The 16,918-nt window shown below is 48.6% G+C and overlaps 1 protein-coding gene across 3 annotated transcripts in view; it reads left to right on the top strand.

Annotated features, from left to right (window-relative positions):
* The window catches only part of PDCD11 (programmed cell death 11), a 44,264-nt gene extending 30,810 nt beyond the window's left edge, over positions 1 to 13,454 (top strand). For 2 of the 3 annotated variants that reach the window (XM_048858851.2, XM_075131093.1), the window contains 13 exons: positions 33 to 135; positions 759 to 936; positions 2,255 to 2,311; positions 3,296 to 3,418; positions 3,928 to 4,050; positions 4,666 to 4,852; positions 5,927 to 6,043; positions 7,067 to 7,213; positions 8,008 to 8,258; positions 9,032 to 9,200; positions 10,447 to 10,600; positions 11,290 to 11,455; positions 12,916 to 13,454. In XM_048858851.2, coding sequence (XP_048714808.2) covers positions 33 to 135; positions 759 to 936; positions 2,255 to 2,311; positions 3,296 to 3,418; positions 3,928 to 4,050; positions 4,666 to 4,852; positions 5,927 to 6,043; positions 7,067 to 7,213; positions 8,008 to 8,258; positions 9,032 to 9,200; positions 10,447 to 10,600; positions 11,290 to 11,455; positions 12,916 to 13,087 — 1,947 coding nt within the window. In that variant the 3' untranslated portion in view covers positions 13,088 to 13,454. The remainder of the gene's footprint in view (positions 1 to 32; positions 136 to 758; positions 937 to 2,254; positions 2,312 to 3,295; positions 3,419 to 3,927; positions 4,051 to 4,665; positions 4,853 to 5,926; positions 6,044 to 7,066; positions 7,214 to 8,007; positions 8,259 to 9,031; positions 9,201 to 10,446; positions 10,601 to 11,289; positions 11,456 to 12,915) is intronic. The other variant, XM_075131092.1, reaches the window with a different exon arrangement.
* The last annotated feature ends 3,464 nt before the right edge of the window (positions 13,455 to 16,918 follow it).

The following is a 16,918-nucleotide window of genomic DNA, read 5'->3' as shown; positions in this document are numbered from 1 at the left end:
TGGTGATGAGTGGAAGTCTCTCTCCCCCCCAGGTCTTAAAGCATCCAGAAAAGAGCTTCAAGAATGGCCAAGCTTTGTCTGCAACAGTGACTGGCACAGATGCCTCTGAGACCAACCTCTGCCTGTCACTTACAGGTATGGTAAAGCCTCGTTAACTGCAGCACCCTTCCTGTTAGGCTTCCTCCATCAGCTCAGCAACTAGAAATGGTCCTGGACTGAAACCATGGGATCAGAATGCTGCAAGACAGAGCCAAACTTTGTCTCTCTCTCCTGAGCGAACACCCTGAATCTGGATCCAGAGTTCAAGGTGCTTTGGTTTTCAGACTCAGCCGGTACGTAGAGGTTCAAGCCTTTAGACTAAAGCATCAGTTCTCCTTCTAGGTGTGTCAGGCAGGGTCCTCATCTCTGCTCTCTTCTGAAGCAACTTGGTTTCTGACTGGTCTCCATCAGGTGTCACACAAGCTGTTCATCAATTACTATGGGTCCGGGTATAATGGGTTCAGGGTCATATCTGGGAGGAAGGATTGTGAATGGTTGAACATGGCATCGTCGTTACAAAAGGGATTGTGAACTGAGAGAGCCGCGCAGGCCCCATGTGGCCAAAAGACTGTGGGGATGGTAGGTGACCGGGGAAGTAACGCCATACCTCCTTTCTGTCTACTTGATTCCCTTACCCCAAGTGTTCAAGCTTGGAATATCTTCACCCTTTGTGGGGTCTGGCTGAAATAACCCCTCTGAAATCCTCGTGCTCTTGGCAGGAGTCCACTCGCTGGCGGAAGGAACCATCACCCTGGGCACCATAACAAAGGTGACTCCACACGTCTGCCTCACCATTGCACTTCCCTTCGGAAAGACCGGCAAAGCCAGTATCTTTCACCTGAGTGATTCATACGCTGAGCAGCCGCTAGAGAACTTCAGCATCGGGAAGCTTGTCAGGTCAGAGATTCTCCTAGTCTCCTGAAGTCTCTTGTTGCCTCCTCAAGTGGGGGGGCCTGGGAAAATCCTTCAGCAGTGACAAGATTCACCAGTGGTTTGGTTTAGCAGCAGCACTGAGGGGTTTTCCTTGCATTCCAGCCGGAGTGTTACCCCTTCCGGGGCAAATTGTAAAGAGTTAGAGGACATATAGCTCTTTGGCTCCTCTAGGGGAGAAGGTTGTAACCTTACATTTGTATCTGCTTGGGGCAGCTGCTCACTTCCTGTGTGCTCGCTTCCTTCAGTCCCCTTTTCAGAACCCATTTCTTAAAGAAGGGTGTTGCAGTGCTTAGCATGCTAGTTTCGGACTTGGGAGACCTGCTTTTAATTCCAAGGGTGTTAGACAAATCACGTACACCCTAAGTTCCCTCTAAGCGTATCAAGGGCCGCACAGGTGCTCAGGGCTTCGGCAGAGAGAGGCACCTCTACCTCGGCCCCAGCCCCGGAGCTGCCGCGGCCCGGGAGAGGCGCCTCTCCCCCCCCAGCCCAAGTGCTGCTGGGGGGAGTTCTCTTCTCCCCCCCCCTCCACCCCAGGGCAGTCTGCACCCCAAACTCACCCCCAACCTCATCTCTGGCCCCACCCCAGGGCCCACACCCCCAGCCGGAGCCTTCATTTCCCCCCTCAGCTCCCACCCAGCACCCCAACCCTCTGCCCCAGCCCTGAGCCCCCTCCCACACTCCAAACCTCTCGGCCCCGGCCCCACCCCCACCACACATCACCTCCATATTGGTGCACATAACAAAATTCATTCCGCACATACATGAGAAAAATTAGAGGGAATAATTGCTTACACCCAGATATTAAAAGGTATTTAGGTGCTGCTGTGCTCTGTGTTGCTATGCCTAACTGATTTAGGAGCCTGTCTCATTTTCCAAAGGAATGTAAGCACTTAGGAGCCAAAATCCCATTGACAGTCAATAGGATTTATACTCCTAAATATCTAAATCTGGGCCATGGTGTGTCTGTGACCGAATTCCCCACCTCTAATGTGACTTCCCTTCCTCACAGGGGTGTTGTGAGCATTCAGGATTGTGAGATGCTCAGATACTATGGTGTAGGTCGGTAGGTTGTTTTCTTTCACAAAACCTTCTCAGCTGATCTCCTAAATCATTGTATCTCATTGGTCTGCGGTAGACTGTAAGTGCTTCAGAGTTCTGGGTTCTTAGTGCACCTTCTACGTTTAATGCTGCTGTATGAAGAATTTCTCTGCTTCCTCTGTGTGTGCCTTTTTTTTAATCTGCTCAAAGGTTTCCCATTTTCGTGCCTCTCCCACATCTCTAGGTGTTGTGTCCTATCCAATGAAGACAACAAAATAGAAATATCTCTCCGGCAATCCAGGTAGGTGCCTTTGCATTGGACTGTAGATCTCCTGAGAGTGGTAAAAAGTGCAGTGAAACTTGGTGTTTAGTTTTTTACCCACCCTGAAACCCACATTTACTGGGCCAGCCCAATGCATGTGTTCAGATTACATAATTAGCCTGATATCCCAGACTTTGTAAGGGATGAAGATAGCTTTGGATGCTGCTTGTTCATTCTGCTTAGAGGGTTTCCCGTGTCCGGGAGAATGTGAAGATGTCTGGTTGTGAATACACACATTCACACATTTTATTTATGAGCATTATAGGTCTGGTTGAGTTTCACTGCTCTTCTAGGTCTGTCCACACAGCTTCATTTGGATATGTGTTCTGTGTATTTACCTTTCCTCCAGTGAACTTATTTAGACCTAGTTTAAAAAAAATAAACAAATAGTTTCCCATGGTGGAATTGGCAGCATAAACATTTAACCTCAAAAAATGCAGATGAACATTTTACTTTTCAGAAGAAATGGCAGATGAAGAGCTTGATTCTTCTCACTTTGTGCCAGTCGTGCATTGCACACACGGATGATGGCATCAATGTATCCGATTGTGACCACAGATCGGGTTGCTGGACACATGAATGCAAGTGATGGGAGGCTGGGTTAAAGCCTCTTTGGGGCAGGAGGACACAAACCCCAAATTTTCATACAGCCTCAATCAGTGCCTTTGCCCCTTTTTCTGGCACTATCTCAAAAGTGTAACAGGCCAAGGGGTTAGCCACAAATCCTCAGTACAGCGACCTGGATCGCTGTATTGTGCTGCTTACCTTCTGTAGCTGGAAGAAGATGCAGACAGCGCATTTCAATAAATGGGAGGAGAAACAAGGATGTTCTTGGTCCTTCACACTCTGTAAAGGGTTCATTGCTTTCCAGTCTCCAGTTTGGGTTGATTTTTTCAGGACCCAGCAGAGTATAAAACATTCAGTTGCAGTGAGGATTTTCCTCCTTTCCCCTCTTTCTTCTAGGACAAATCCAAAGAGCAAAAACAAAGTGGAAGATCCTGAAATTACATGTGTTGAGGATGTTCGGGAAGGCCAGCTGGTCAGAGGCTATGTCAGATCTGTCAAGCAGTCAGGCGTGTTTTGTGGGTGAGTAGCACGTGGCGAGACAAGTACAGTGGGCTGTGTAGACCCGAGGTCCATGTGTGCATGCTTGTTTTGTGTTAATAGCCCTAGAATTCAAAATTCTGCAGCGTCTCTGACAATGTAATGCCACTTTCCCAAGTGAATTTCATTCTGTAAGTCAGAATGTTGGTGTTTTTTGTAAGCTTGTGACGTTTATGTGAAAAATGCCCTACTATCTAATAGGCAGCTGGTCGTAGGGCAGGCAGGCGCTGTTCCAGCGTCCTATAAACAGTGCCCCCAGTGTTGTTCAATCTCAACCTGCAACATCCCCTGCTGTTCCCATCCTGCCCTTCTGGCTCTGCCAATGTCCCTCCAGGCTGACCTGCTGGACTCCCTGCTGTTCTGCTTCTTTGTCTCGCCAGGGTTGGAGGCTGCCTGTAATGATGGTGGTTAGGTGACGTGCACCAGGCCCCGTAATATAGCTGCCGTTAAGGTGAAGCTGTAGACGTGTGATTCTGACTCTTTCTTTTCAGTTTGTCTAGCTCAGTTGTGGGCCGAGTCCAATTCCACAAAGTCGTCCCCTTCTTCATACCGAAACAATCTTTGTATGAGCAGTACGTGCCGGAGGGGAAGTTCCTCACTGCCAAGGTCCTCAGGTAGGTGGGAGGCCCCGCAGTGAGCTGGCAGATTGAGGGGACAATGGGGAGGAGCAGAAGAAAAGGTGACAAGGGGCAAGCAGGGGCACCCCAATAATCATCAGGGGGCACAGAACTTCTCCGGCCCCAGGGCTGCAGAGGCTGATTGGGGGTAATTCTCTGGGCTGGGTGGGGTAAACATTCATTTGACCTTATTAGCCCGGAGTTGGTAAAGAAGGCCCAGGAAGGAATTGCAGGGAGAGAGAGAGGGAGGACAGGGCTAGCTGGGTCCAGTCAGACAGGGGCCTCGGAGTAGGGAGATCTCTGTCCCCTCAGGTCCTGCTGAGAGGGCTAAAAGCTCAGCAAATATTGTAAGTAGGTGGGAGCATGGGGGACTGTGGTTATATCGGTGAAGGGGAATCGAAATAAAGTGTCACTAAGAGCACAGCCGGTGGAATCTGTGCAATTTCTGCAGGGAAGAGGATGGGGGTGGAGACGGGCCCCTGTTACAAGGGTTACCTGCAATAGCAGGAGACTGAACTCAGTGACTCTGGAGGTCCCTTCCAATTTCTGGCATTCACAGCAATTGGAATATTTCTGGTTTTCTGTTCTCTTCCCCCTGGAAACATGCTGCAGTGTAAATAATAGAGAGAGCCATGTTGAGCTCTCTCTCCTCCCTGAGGACACTGGGAAGCCAAGCATCCTGCCTGAGTCACTGGGCCTGCCACGCTGTGACACAGATGAGGGGAAGGGCAAGGAGAAGAGAGAGGAGTTCAAGAAGCTGAGGTCAAAACAGAAAAGAAGAGTCTCGGAAGGCGAACAGGTATGTGCACGCAGGGAGATTGTCCCCCACATTGGGGTGGGTGGTTGTGCTGAGCGGGGGGCAGAAATGCATTCCCCTTGCTTCTGTCTGCTTCACCCACTCTTGTGGGTGATAAAGATTCAGCTAATTTTAATGGAAACTTAACATGAAGTTTTTACAGAATAGAAAAAAGAACTATGGTCCATAACTCTCCTCTGCCACAGACAGAACCCCAAATCAGGCTGCACGAATTGCAACATTACTTTGTATGAATGGGGGTGTCTGACTGCAAACAAAGAGGGCTTGAACCTGGACCTCTGGATCTTAAAGCTTGTGCCTCAATGGCCTGAGCTAAAGGATCCACCTCTGACAGCCAGCGATGTAGCAGGCTCATCAACCTCTATATGTGGCCCAGGCACCACTGGAGGGGGATGGAGTGCCACACTGAGGGTGGGGATTGCATACACACCTGTAGACCAGTGGTTTTCAAACTGTGGGTCGTGGCCCAGTACTGGATCGTGTCATGTCAGGCACTGGGTCATGGTGGTGCTGCTCTGCACCACCAAGTGGGCTGTTAAAAGTTCGTTCGACGGTGCTGCCCGGCTAAGGCAGGCTAGTTCCTCCCTGTTCTGACACCGCGCTGCGCCCCGGAAGTGGCAGGCAGCAGCTCCGTTGGGTCGCGCACATCAACAATTTTCTTCAACTGGGTCACCAGAAAAAAAAGTTTGAAAACCACTGCTCTTGGCCACCCTCCCCCCACAAAGTGTGTGTGTTTTGGGGAAGAAAATCACAGGTCCCCTGCTTTATGTTCTTGTATCTCAAGTTTTCTGGCAGGCATCTCTGCACAGCACCTGCCAGAATGTGGCCCATAAAAGTTGACTTGACCATCTGCCCCGTGGATTGAGGCCTGCCACATTCATGACTTTTCTCTTGTGACTCATGTTGTACGTTGTGTCTCTGGGTGACTGGGGAAGGCGGTGACGGTTATTCCAAGGCCTCTGCTTTTTCTGTCTGTAGCCAATGTTTGACCTTGAAAATAGAATTCTTATAAAGTCTCTTTCCAATGGCTCACCCTCCCCCCCACCTCCACTGCAGGAGGTGAAGCCAGGGAAAAAGCGAGGTCGCCTGACGGACGGGGATGACAGCGGCGTTGAGGTCTATTGCCGGGAGGAGGAGGAGGAAGATGAGGAGGAGAATAAAAGGAAATCCAAGGTGAGGGTACACAGAGGAAGAGCCAGAGCCCTGAAGAGGAGAATATGAATGAGCAAAGGGATGTTCAGGGTGACTGGCAGAGGACTGCTTGAGGGTGACTGAGATGGGGGCCTGGAATAAGCTGCTACAGGGTACCTGGCTTTCAGGCCCATTGCGATGTGTCCATTTCTCAGCTCCTCCGCCCTGTGCATAAAAGGACCTACCTCAACAATTAACAGGCACGTGGCTCTTTAAGAGTTTGGTTACTAATGGCCTGTAGGGAGGCAACTCCATGTACTGTAACCAGAGCCCTGAAATCCAGAACTGGAGACCTGTAACTTTCCATTCTTCCCACAAAAAGCTATCACCTTGGGGTGATGCAGGGACTTGTAAACTGGGTAATAAAGATGATGGATCTGGTCTGGTCTGAGCACGGTCTGGTCTGGTCAGTGCTGGGAAGGGAGACCGTCAAGGGAAACAAAAGAGATGTGGGTGATTCTCCTAGTCTCTCTCGCCTTTCTGGCCACTTGGATATTTTGTTATCTCCCACAAGAATATGGATGTTAGCTCCAGTGGCCTGGCCAAATCCAATCTGGGTGCTAACTGCAGTTTCAACTAGAAATAGTATGTTTACTTCCTGTTCTACTCTGCTGTGCTGTCAAACAGCCATCATGCTCCACCCCAGAGGTGCTTGCATTCTAGTAGTGGATGAAGTGATGGCTATCTCTATAAAACGTTATTGGCGGGGGGGGGTTTCAGGATGAAAGTTTCTATATAAGTGTGAACAATTTATTCCCATTGCTCCAGAAGACGATTGAAATCCTTCAGTGAGCCTGTTTTTCTCACTGTTTATCCCTCCATGGACCGAGTTTGTTATGGCTAAGTCATTCTGACAGGGGCGGTGGTGGTGGGGAATTTCAGGTGTCATTTTGGTAGACAATGCGCAGGCTAGAGCAAGGCAGGGTGCAGGCAGCAGCTGTACCCGCTCCCAACAGAAGCCTGGAATATAAAACAAGCGATATCATCTTCTATTGTCCTGTCAAGCAGGAGACAAAACGTGCAGAGGCTCCAAGGCTGCAGGTTTCTAGTGGCTTCACTTGGGACGAGGGTTTAAATGCCCTGGAGGTGCCAGTATTTAATCGGAAAGAGGAGAGCTCAGACAGCGAGGAAGAGGATGACACACAGTCCATGGTACAGTATCCTGGACAGCACTGCGTGCGTGGGAGCTGCTGTAACTTGCCTTCTTGTCACTTACTGTCTTTGTATCGGTAATGTGCTGAGCCTTGTGTCAGATGGCAAAGGCTGTGTTAACCCAAGGGACTGCCTTCACCAATCGGTTCTTACGACGTTCTTTTAACGTGTGTAGATAAACATAACCAGAGGAAGGTGACAATCTTTGAGAGAGAGCACGGGCGGGTGCTGTGCAAGCTGAGTTTCCTTCTCACAGCCCTATCCATGCACCTCAACCCCTGTCCTTCTAGTCCTGAGCCACACCCATCCCCTGATGATCTGCCAATGCACCTCAGTCTTGATCTGTAACACCCCGTCCTTCCAGTCCCTGGCCTCTCCAGAGCAGACATCTATGCTGTGGCAATTGCACTGGTCACCAGCAACCAATGGGCTTGTGCTGTGGGAAAAAATTTAGGATGAAATCACTTGCAAGTGGAGTTAAAGTGTAAACTCTGCAGTCAGAGATGCAAAGTTAGGGAATTAGCTCAGTCCCTTGATGTGCTTTATTAAGGGAAACGAATATCCTTTCCCCCTTGTGACTCTGCTCTTCTGAGACACAGCCTCCGATGGGTTCCAAAACTCCCTTGGTTTCGTTTCTCTCTCTAAAAAATTGGCCCAGTCTGTTGAATAGACTCCCCCCAGGATGCCCTAGTGTCTGACCATCTTCCGTCCATCATTGGTGGTGCTAGATGGCGCCTGAAGTATTCCAAAGTGACACGGTCTCTGGTTCTCACCCCTTTCCTTGCCCGCTTCAGAGGAAGAAGCAGACGAAGAAGGAGCAGGAGCAGGAGAAGCAGAGGGTGGAGAAGGAGCTCTCCAAGATCGAAGCCGCCCTGATGGACCCCAATCGGCAACCCCAAACGGCGGACGACTTTGACCGCTTGGTGCTGAGCAATCCCAGCAGCTCCATCCTGTGGCTGCAGTACATGGCCTTCCACCTCCAAGCCACAGAGATGGAGAAGGCCAGGGCGGTGGCGGAAAGGGCCCTCAAAACCATCTCCTTCAGGTAAAATGCTTCTCCCCCCCCTGCATGGGAGGGCAGCAGCTTGATGTCCACGTGCCGTTGTTGCCATTATTTGGCACGGACATCTAATCTGCCCCTAGAAATGTAGGGACGCCAGCAGCCTGGGTGGGGAATAGAAAGGGCTGCTCCAGCAGCCCCATAGTACTCCAGGGCTGCAATTCTCAGCTTGCCTTGTTCGAGGGAGGACCCAGGCTGAACCGCCGCAGCGACGCTACGTTGGTCGGCAGCCAGCCCATCGTATGCTGTGATCCAGCTAGAGCTCAAAGCTAAGCAGGGCCCAGCCTGGGCATGGCTAGGAGGGGAGACGTAAGGGAACAAGTGGGGTGCTGCAGAAAGAGGAATTGATGATTCCATAGGTGCCAGTCTTCCTTCTCAGTCCGTACCAAGCCAGTGCCCCAGCGTGGTGCTGTGGTTCTCTTCTAAATGAGCCCTAATACTCTTTTCTGGCTCTTTTCATGAGAGTGAGGGGTGTTATCTTTGGCCCTGTGGGCTTACTTCAACTGAGTAAATACATTCTGCCTCCTTGGTACCCTCCAGGCAGTTTCAGTTGGCTACACAATTCTTCCTCTCTCACAGTGTGGTATTACTGTGCACCATAAAACAATGACCACACTCCGCCCCAGAGGGGGCCACATTTGCATGGTGCAGTGATGCAATCCCTTAGCCAACCTTTTACCGGTGTGCTGGGGCTCAGCTAATGTTTAGAAAGGGTTTTGAGTTCCTCTGACAAAGTTCATGTCCCGTTTTGCTTTCAGGGAGGAGCAGGAGAAGCTGAACGTGTGGGTAGCTCTGCTGAACCTAGAGAACATGTATGGCACGGAAGAGACACTGATGAAGGTCTTTGAGAGGGCTGTTCAATACAATGAGCCCCTGAAGGTCTTCCAGCACCTGGCTGACATCTATGCCAGCTCTGAGAAATACCAGGTGGGTGCCTGGACCCGTGATGTGCTGAGGAGCAGAATCCTTGCTGCTCACCACCAGGGCAGGAGATGAGCATTTTTTCCCTTAGAAAGTGCCTGGCCGAATCCAGCATTTGCTCCCCAGTTTGGTGTATCTGACTTTGGGCCATCCGGAGTTATGGTGCAGGCCTGCGTGAGCAGCAAGGGAATTTGCCATCAGTTTATTTCTTACCTGGGTCTTCCCCACGTAGCATCTGCCTGTTAATCTGTTCCCTGTGGTGCATAGTAGGATGATCTGTCTGTTACCAAGATTTGATTTCCTCCAGGCCTCTGAATTTGGCGCTCCTGAAAGGGTGAGGGACCAGTCACGCTGATCAGAGCTGGACATAATGCAGGTGCTAGGCAAGTTTCCCCCCCAGCTGTGCCATTGCATCCCCGTCCTGACCTTGCAACTGCTCCTGCAGTTCTGATCCTGGGCTTGGCTTGGCTTGGCCTATCAGTGATATACAAGCATGCCAAACTGACCCTACAGACCCAGAGGGGAAACACCAAACTCACTGTCACTTAAGCGCTAAACCTGTATCTCATTCCCAGCGTGCAGAGGTGAAGGGCCCAGTGCGTCAACTCTGCTTCAGGGATACTATTTCCTATGTGGTCAGAAGCCACAGACAGAGTGAAAATCCACCCTTGTAGGGAGGCAGCGTGCTCAGCTGGGCCAGGCACAGGCCTGGGAGGCGGGAGACCTGGGCTCTGTTCTTAGCTTGGCCGTGAGTTGCTGTACGAACTGGGGGAAGCTGCTCCACTGCTTTGAACTCCAGTTTCCCCATCTATGTCGTAAAAAGGGCAGAACTAATGATACTCACTCGCCTCTGTAACATGCGCTGGAGACTATACACGGCAGAGCTATGCCGGCATAACCCGGAAGTGTAATGCAGCCTGCAGCAACGCAAGGGGGTTTTCCATTGGTGAAAGAGCACGAAGCAAGCGAGCAACGGTAGCTATGTCGACAGAAGCATTCTTCTGCTGACATAGTTGTGTCTACACGGGGGGGTTAGGGTGGTGTAGCTGTGGCACTTGGGGCGGGGGGAAGAGGGGGTGGATTTTTCACACCCCTGCCTGATGTGGCTGTGTCGATCTAACTTTTAAGTGTAGACCAGGCCTTAAAGATCATGGCTGGAAAGCTCTCCAGAAGTGCAAGGCTCTAGTAAGAGGCTGCGTGATGCAACCCCATGTTAGACTGACCTCTACGTCCCACTCTGGTATCTTTCCAGCAAGCTGATGACCTGTACAACACGATACTGAAGCGTTTCCGCCAGGAGAAATCAGTGTGGTTGAAATACGCCACCTTCCTCCTGAAACGGGGCCAGGTGGAGGCCACGCACAGGCTTCTGGAACGCGCCCTGAAGGGCCTGCCAGATAAAGAACGTAAGTGTCCCAAGGCTTGCTCCTCTCCCACTCCATGACCTGTGTCATCCTTCCCATTCGTTGGGTTCCTGCTTCTCAGGTGGCTTGGTTGACCTTTGGTATTCTACCATGCTAACAGCTGGGAAGAAGCAAACAGGTCTGAAATCTCCTGATGCCCGGGAGCGATGGGGAGGAGAGACTTTTGGTCAGGATAACGAAGCCAACCCTCCTGGAACACACTAAGCCATGGGATCTGCTCGCACGGAGCAGAGAGGACCTTGTTTTTTAAGGTCTGAAAACCCCTGCTCAAAGTCAACTGCTCTGCATGTGTGTTCTGCTTCTGAAGGGGGCAGGGCTGTGAGTAGGCCCTGCTGGGATTTGAGTCATGGTTCCAGGGAGCCCTGGAGGGTTGAAACCTGAGAAATCTACGCCCAAGACATCCCCTCCAGGAGAAAGCTGAATAAAATGCTGAGATGGGAAGTGAGCTGCAGTCGAGACTGGGGATGCAGATCCCCATCACACCAAAACCTCTTTCTGAGCAGAGACTAAAGGATTGGCTGCAGATAGCATTGTCCTTGGAGCTGTGCCAGCCTCTTGCTTGGATATTTGGCAGTTGTCTACATGTGTTTGGGGGTGGAGGGAGGGGATGGAGAGGGGCAGGTGCCCCTGCTGGTGTGTGCAGTGCCCTGAGGGGTGTCTTCTCATTATAGATGTGGATGTGATTTCCAAGTTTGCTCAGCTGGAGTTCCACTTTGGGGACCCTGAACATGCCAAGGCCATTTTTGAGAGCACGCTCAGCAGCTACCCAAAACGCACGGACATCTGGTCCATCTACATAGACATGATGATCAAACACGGCAGCCAGAAGGAAGTAAGGTGAGTGCTTGCGATGCGGGGGGTGCGCGCACGTGTGTGTGTGTATGCACAAGGCTTAAAACGCCCCCTGCAGGGAGTGTGAATACCCTTCAGTACTGGGCAGTATGGAGGATCCCAGAGCAACAGTGAATCTGTGTTACATGGGGAAGGCAAAGGGGTCTGGGCTCATCTTTGTTGGAAAGGAGGGAGACCTTCAGGGGCGCAATGAGCAGGTTTGGACAGTGCTTTCACAGCTATGCAGAGTCCAGAAACTAGAGAATCTAATCTAAATCTACAAGATCTACACAGCACGTAGGGAAGTACTTCTGGATGTCTCTTGGCCTCTTTTTATTCCCTGCTTGGATCACTTCACCAGTAACTGATCCTGTATGTCTACGAGGCTGAGCGCAAGAGGCCACCATTGGCTGAGGAGCAAGAGCCTAGTTAATCTCTTTATTTAATGCTGCCGCTCTTTCTGCCCCAGATGCCATGCCGCTCACAGAAGAGCATATTCATCTCCCAGCCCCCTGGCGGGGTCGTCACTCAGCAAAGATGTGAGATTGCTCCTTTGTGTGCAAAGTGATAGCGAAAGCTGATCAGCCCTTCCATTTTACATCGTCCCTTAGTTAGCCTTTGAGGGATTAGATTTGTATTGGTAAATATTGACAAATGTCAACTTCCCCATACACACGCAAACCAATGGAAAAATATTTCCATGGATGATGATCAAAATTTCCAGATAGACAAAGTAAGAAAAGTGCTGCTTGAGAACTTATTAGAGTTTCGTTTAAGGCTAATTACTTCATATATTTTGACATGATGGTGACAATTTGTGTGCTTAATGGTTATAAAGCTTTAACTTTTTTGAATCTCAACATCTACTGTCATTAAATAATTACTGTCTGACCCTGCCCCTCGTCTGATTCCCCCCCCCATAATTACCCACGACAATGAACATTTAAATTGATAAAATATTTTTAAAAACTTTTAAATCCCATAATTATGCACAACTGTAAAAATTTAGATACATAAAAATAGAAAAAAAAATGCTTAAACAATCAGCGATATTATCGGTCAAAATTATTAAAAAAAATTAAAAATTGAATTCTGCCAAGTCTACCCAGGGTGCAAGAAGGGGCTACTCACTGGCATGAGCTTGGACCTAGTGAAAGGAACTCCTGCTTTCCACAGTGTGTAGCCAATCCGGGACCATTCCGCTCAGTCGAATACTGTGGCTGGATTTTAGAGAAATAGCTATATGATTTGGCCAGTAACCGTGCAAGCAGAGAGGAAGGGGGTTATGAAGCCTGCTGATTCGCAGGGATCTGACCTTCCATTCTACTGCAGGCTGAGTGTATGTACTGCGTTTCCTTTGCCTTCCACTGAAGTATGACCCATCCTGCCCATTGTTCAGAGGCAGGATATCAGGCTTGCGGGTCCAGTGCTGATCCATGTTCTGAATGGGTTTTTGATTCTTGCAGGGATATTTTCGAGCGGGTCATTCACCTGAGCCTGGCAGCAAAGAGGATGAAGTTTTTCTTCAAGCGCTACCTGGATTATGAGAAGAAATACGGCACGTCGGAAACCATCCAGGCTGTGAAAGTAGCTGCACTGGAGTACGTCGAGTCCAAGAGCTCTCTTGCCGAGAGCTAACTCTCGGAGCAGAGAGACTCAAATCCTGTTGCAGACTCTGTGTATCTGGTGCTGGAGGTGGAGATCCGCAGTAATGGGCTGCCTGTGTCCATAACTAGCGCGTTTCCTGAGAGTACCCAGCCGCCAGCTGAATTGTCCAGGACCAAACTAAGGTGGAAAGAACAAAGTCTAGGAAGTAAACATTTACAGGAGCTTTCCATCTTGCCCCACGATACAACAGACTTTTAACGTGTGGATGATTTTGGATCTAGTTATTTAAATGCTGATTGTTTTATAAATGGTAGAAACCGCTACCCTTTGTATGGCTTTCCTGTCGAAATGGGGCAGTTAGTGACTCTCCATCATTAAATACAATGATTTGGCATAAGCTCCCTTCTCTTTCCTATCCCCTCGCTCTTCCCAGCATCACTAAGAATGTTCTCGCATTTCACCTGCTTTGGTGTCTTTAAAGATTTGTCTCCAGTGCTTTTGTGCTGCCAGCAATTTAGCACAACCACCTGCTTGATTGATTCCTCTTAAAGCCTATGGCCACCCAATTAAACTTGATCCATTGCTCATGAGCAACTCTAGGGTAACAAACACGGCTTGTGATGGACAGTAATTAGAAAGGAGACTGCCTCAGCAGCAGCTGTCTAAGAGGTCATTAAACTGAGAGAAGAAACCAAGTGTTACTTGCTGAAAAATAACGCATCCCATTTTAACCCTTTTATACTTGGAATACGACTGCCTATCTAAGGTTCTTATATGGCTACCATCAGCATAGTATCCGAGCCCTTCTCAATCTTTAATGAATTTATCCTGACATCCTCCCGCTGAGGTAGGGCAGTGCTGTTACCCCCTTGTACCGCTGGGGAGTTGTGACATAGGTGGAGTGACTGGCCCAAGGTCACACACGAGATCTGGCAAAACAGGCACTTAACCCATCATCTCCTAAATCCCAGACTTAGCAACCTAACCACCGGACCATCCTGCAGAGTCCAAGGGGCTCCATGCAAGTGGTGACTCTTAGAGAACATTTTTCATCAAAAGGTCTAATGACTAGATCTAACACACAGAAACATATCTCCATACACCCCCATTGCCAACTGCAAAGGAAGTTGTGACTTCCTAAACCAGATTAGGTTGCTACCAGTTCTTTTGTTAATTAATATTTGTCTTGGACATCTTCCAGAAAGCTCTGAGCAAAACCTCCCTCTGCGCTCCTCTTTTTAAATCCACTTAACTTCAAAAGACGAACTATATCGTTAGAAGCCAAGTATAGTATCAGGGAGTTCTTTTGTGCTTCTCCGGCTGAGGTGTTATACCTCTACTTGAAGAGCCTAATTCCAAATGTCGCACCCTTCTTCATGAAAGAAAATGTGACCTCTTCCCTTTACTGGAAAATAGTCCACCAGCAGAATCTCTTGTTGTTCCCTTCCGAATCTGGGTATGGTCCAAAGGCTCTTAAGCAACATAAACAGTCATGAGATGAGGTAAGATCCTCCCATGGGTTAGTAACTGGTTAAAAGACAGGAAGCAAAGGGTAGGAATAAATGGTCAGTTTTCACAATGGAGAGTGGTAAATAGCAGGGTCCCCCCAGGATCTGTACTGGGACCTGTGCTGTTCAACATATTCATAAATGATCTGGAAAAAGGGGTAAACAGTGAGGTGGCAAAGTTTGGAGATGATACTCAAGATAGTTAAGTCCAAAGCTGACTGTGAAGAGTCACAATGGGATCTTGAAAAACTGGGTCACTGGGCAACACAATGGCAGATGAAATTCAATGTTGATAAGTGCAAAGTAATGCACACTGGAAAATATAATCCCAACTATACATACAAAACGATGACGTCTAAATTAGCTGTTACCACTCAAGACCGTGATCTTGGAGTCATTGTGGATAGTTTTCTGAAAACATCTCAATGTGCAGTGGCAGTCAAAAAAGCTAAGAGAATGTTAGGAACATTAGGAAAGGGATCAATAATAAAACAGAAAATATCATAATGCCAGTGTATAAATCTGTGGGATGCCCACACCTTGAATACTGAATGCAGTTCCGGTTGCCCTATCTCAAAAAGGATATATTAGAATTTTAAAAAGTACAGAGATGGGCAACAAAATGATTAGGGATATGGAACAGCTTCCATATGAGGAGAGATTATAAAGACTGGGATTGTTCTGCTTGGTAAGGAGATGACAAAGGGGGGATATGATAGGGGTCTATATAATCATGACTGGTGTGGAGAAAGTAAATAAGGAAGTGTTGTTGTTTACCCCTTAACATAACACAAGAACCAGGGGTCACCCAATGAAATCAATAGGCAGCAGGGTTAAAACAACCATAAGGAAGTACCTCTTCACACAATGCCCCATCACCCTGTTGCCAGGGGTTATTGTGAAGGCCAAAAGTATAACTACATTCAAAAAAGAATTAGATAAATTCATGGAGGCTAGGTCCATCAATGGCTTTTAGCCACGATAGTCAGGATTGCAACCCCATGCTCTGCGTATCCCTAAACCTCTGACTGCCAGGTGCTGGGACTGGACAACAGGGGATGGATCACTCGATAATTGTCCTGTTTTGTTCATTCCTTCTGAAGCATCTGGTGCTGTCCACTGTCAGAAGATAGGACACTGGGCTAATTGGACCATTGGGTCTGTCCCAGTTTGGCCGTTCTTATGGTCTGTGTTTACGCGCCTCTGCCCACCTTTCATTCCCTCCTTTTTATGTAGAGAAGGAATGAGCGTCAGAAGGCTGTCACTGATCAACATCAGCCCAGGTTGAGAACCATCTTCTTAGGCTGGTTCTCTGGCCTCAGGGTCAGGGGGGTTAATCTGAGGCGTGGGATTATGGGCCCTTCAAAATGTTATAAAATAAATTCTTGCAAGATGACTTTGTGATGCTTTTGTTTAACCTTTAGTAAGAAGGGTGTGAGTTGTAATTAGCTGAATCTAAGATTAATTTGTGATCTTTAAAGCAAATTTGTATTTGCTCTTTTCAGCCATTAGAGAGGCAGTGGAAAAGAATCTTGGCTACAGTGCCTGATTTTTGAATTTTTGCCTGGGTTTATGGAGGTATCCTGAGAGAGGAACAGCCTGTTCCTAACTTAGTCTTGGGCTCCTTCCTTCGTTACAAAATCCATGCTGAATTCCTAGTTGATAACCAGCAGAGCCCCTGGCTAGAAGCTGCTGGGGTGGGGGTGCTATTACTTGCTATAGCCTGAGTTCCTGGCTCAGCTGATGGGCATGAATAGCAGTTACTCATTATGCTAAATCCTGACTTCTTTCTATTTGTCAGGCTTTTATAAGCGTCCTGGTTGTTGTCTGTTGTAGATCGTCAAGGAGAGCTGCATAGAATGTCTGCACCGTAAAGGAAAAGAAGAATTAAAAAACCCAACTCAAACACCTTAGCGAAGGGACTGCCATCACTTCACTTCCTGCCAGCATGTGATGTATAGCGATGACAACCTGTGTGTATTAGCACCAGCAGTCCGTGAGATGTCCCCCAGGGCCCGTTTCCAATTGCTAGCTATGCTCCAGCTCTCTCTCACAAGAGAGCAGAGTGACAGAGCAGGGTCCGGTCCTCCCTTCACCCACTGCATCAATCCTCTGTAAAACCTGCACCCAAATCAGTGCAGCAGGGATTATGAAAGCAATATCACCAACTCTAATGATAGTTGGTGGTCTGCTTAAACCGTCAGCTCCTGGAGTCATGTGAACATGACAGAATCGGAACTTTAATTTAAAAAAACAAAGTAAGTTTCTGGCCCTCGTGTTCACATTTTCACGCTTTTCTTTGACCCAGCTGCACCCAAAATGTTCAGAAATCAGAAAGCTAAGAGAAAAAGAA

This window comes from Caretta caretta, chromosome 7 (assembly GCF_965140235.1).
Source record: "Caretta caretta isolate rCarCar2 chromosome 7, rCarCar1.hap1, whole genome shotgun sequence".
In the NCBI taxonomy this organism is placed as follows: Eukaryota; Metazoa; Chordata; order Testudines; family Cheloniidae; genus Caretta; species Caretta caretta.
This window is presented reverse-complemented; position numbering and strand designations above follow the sequence as displayed.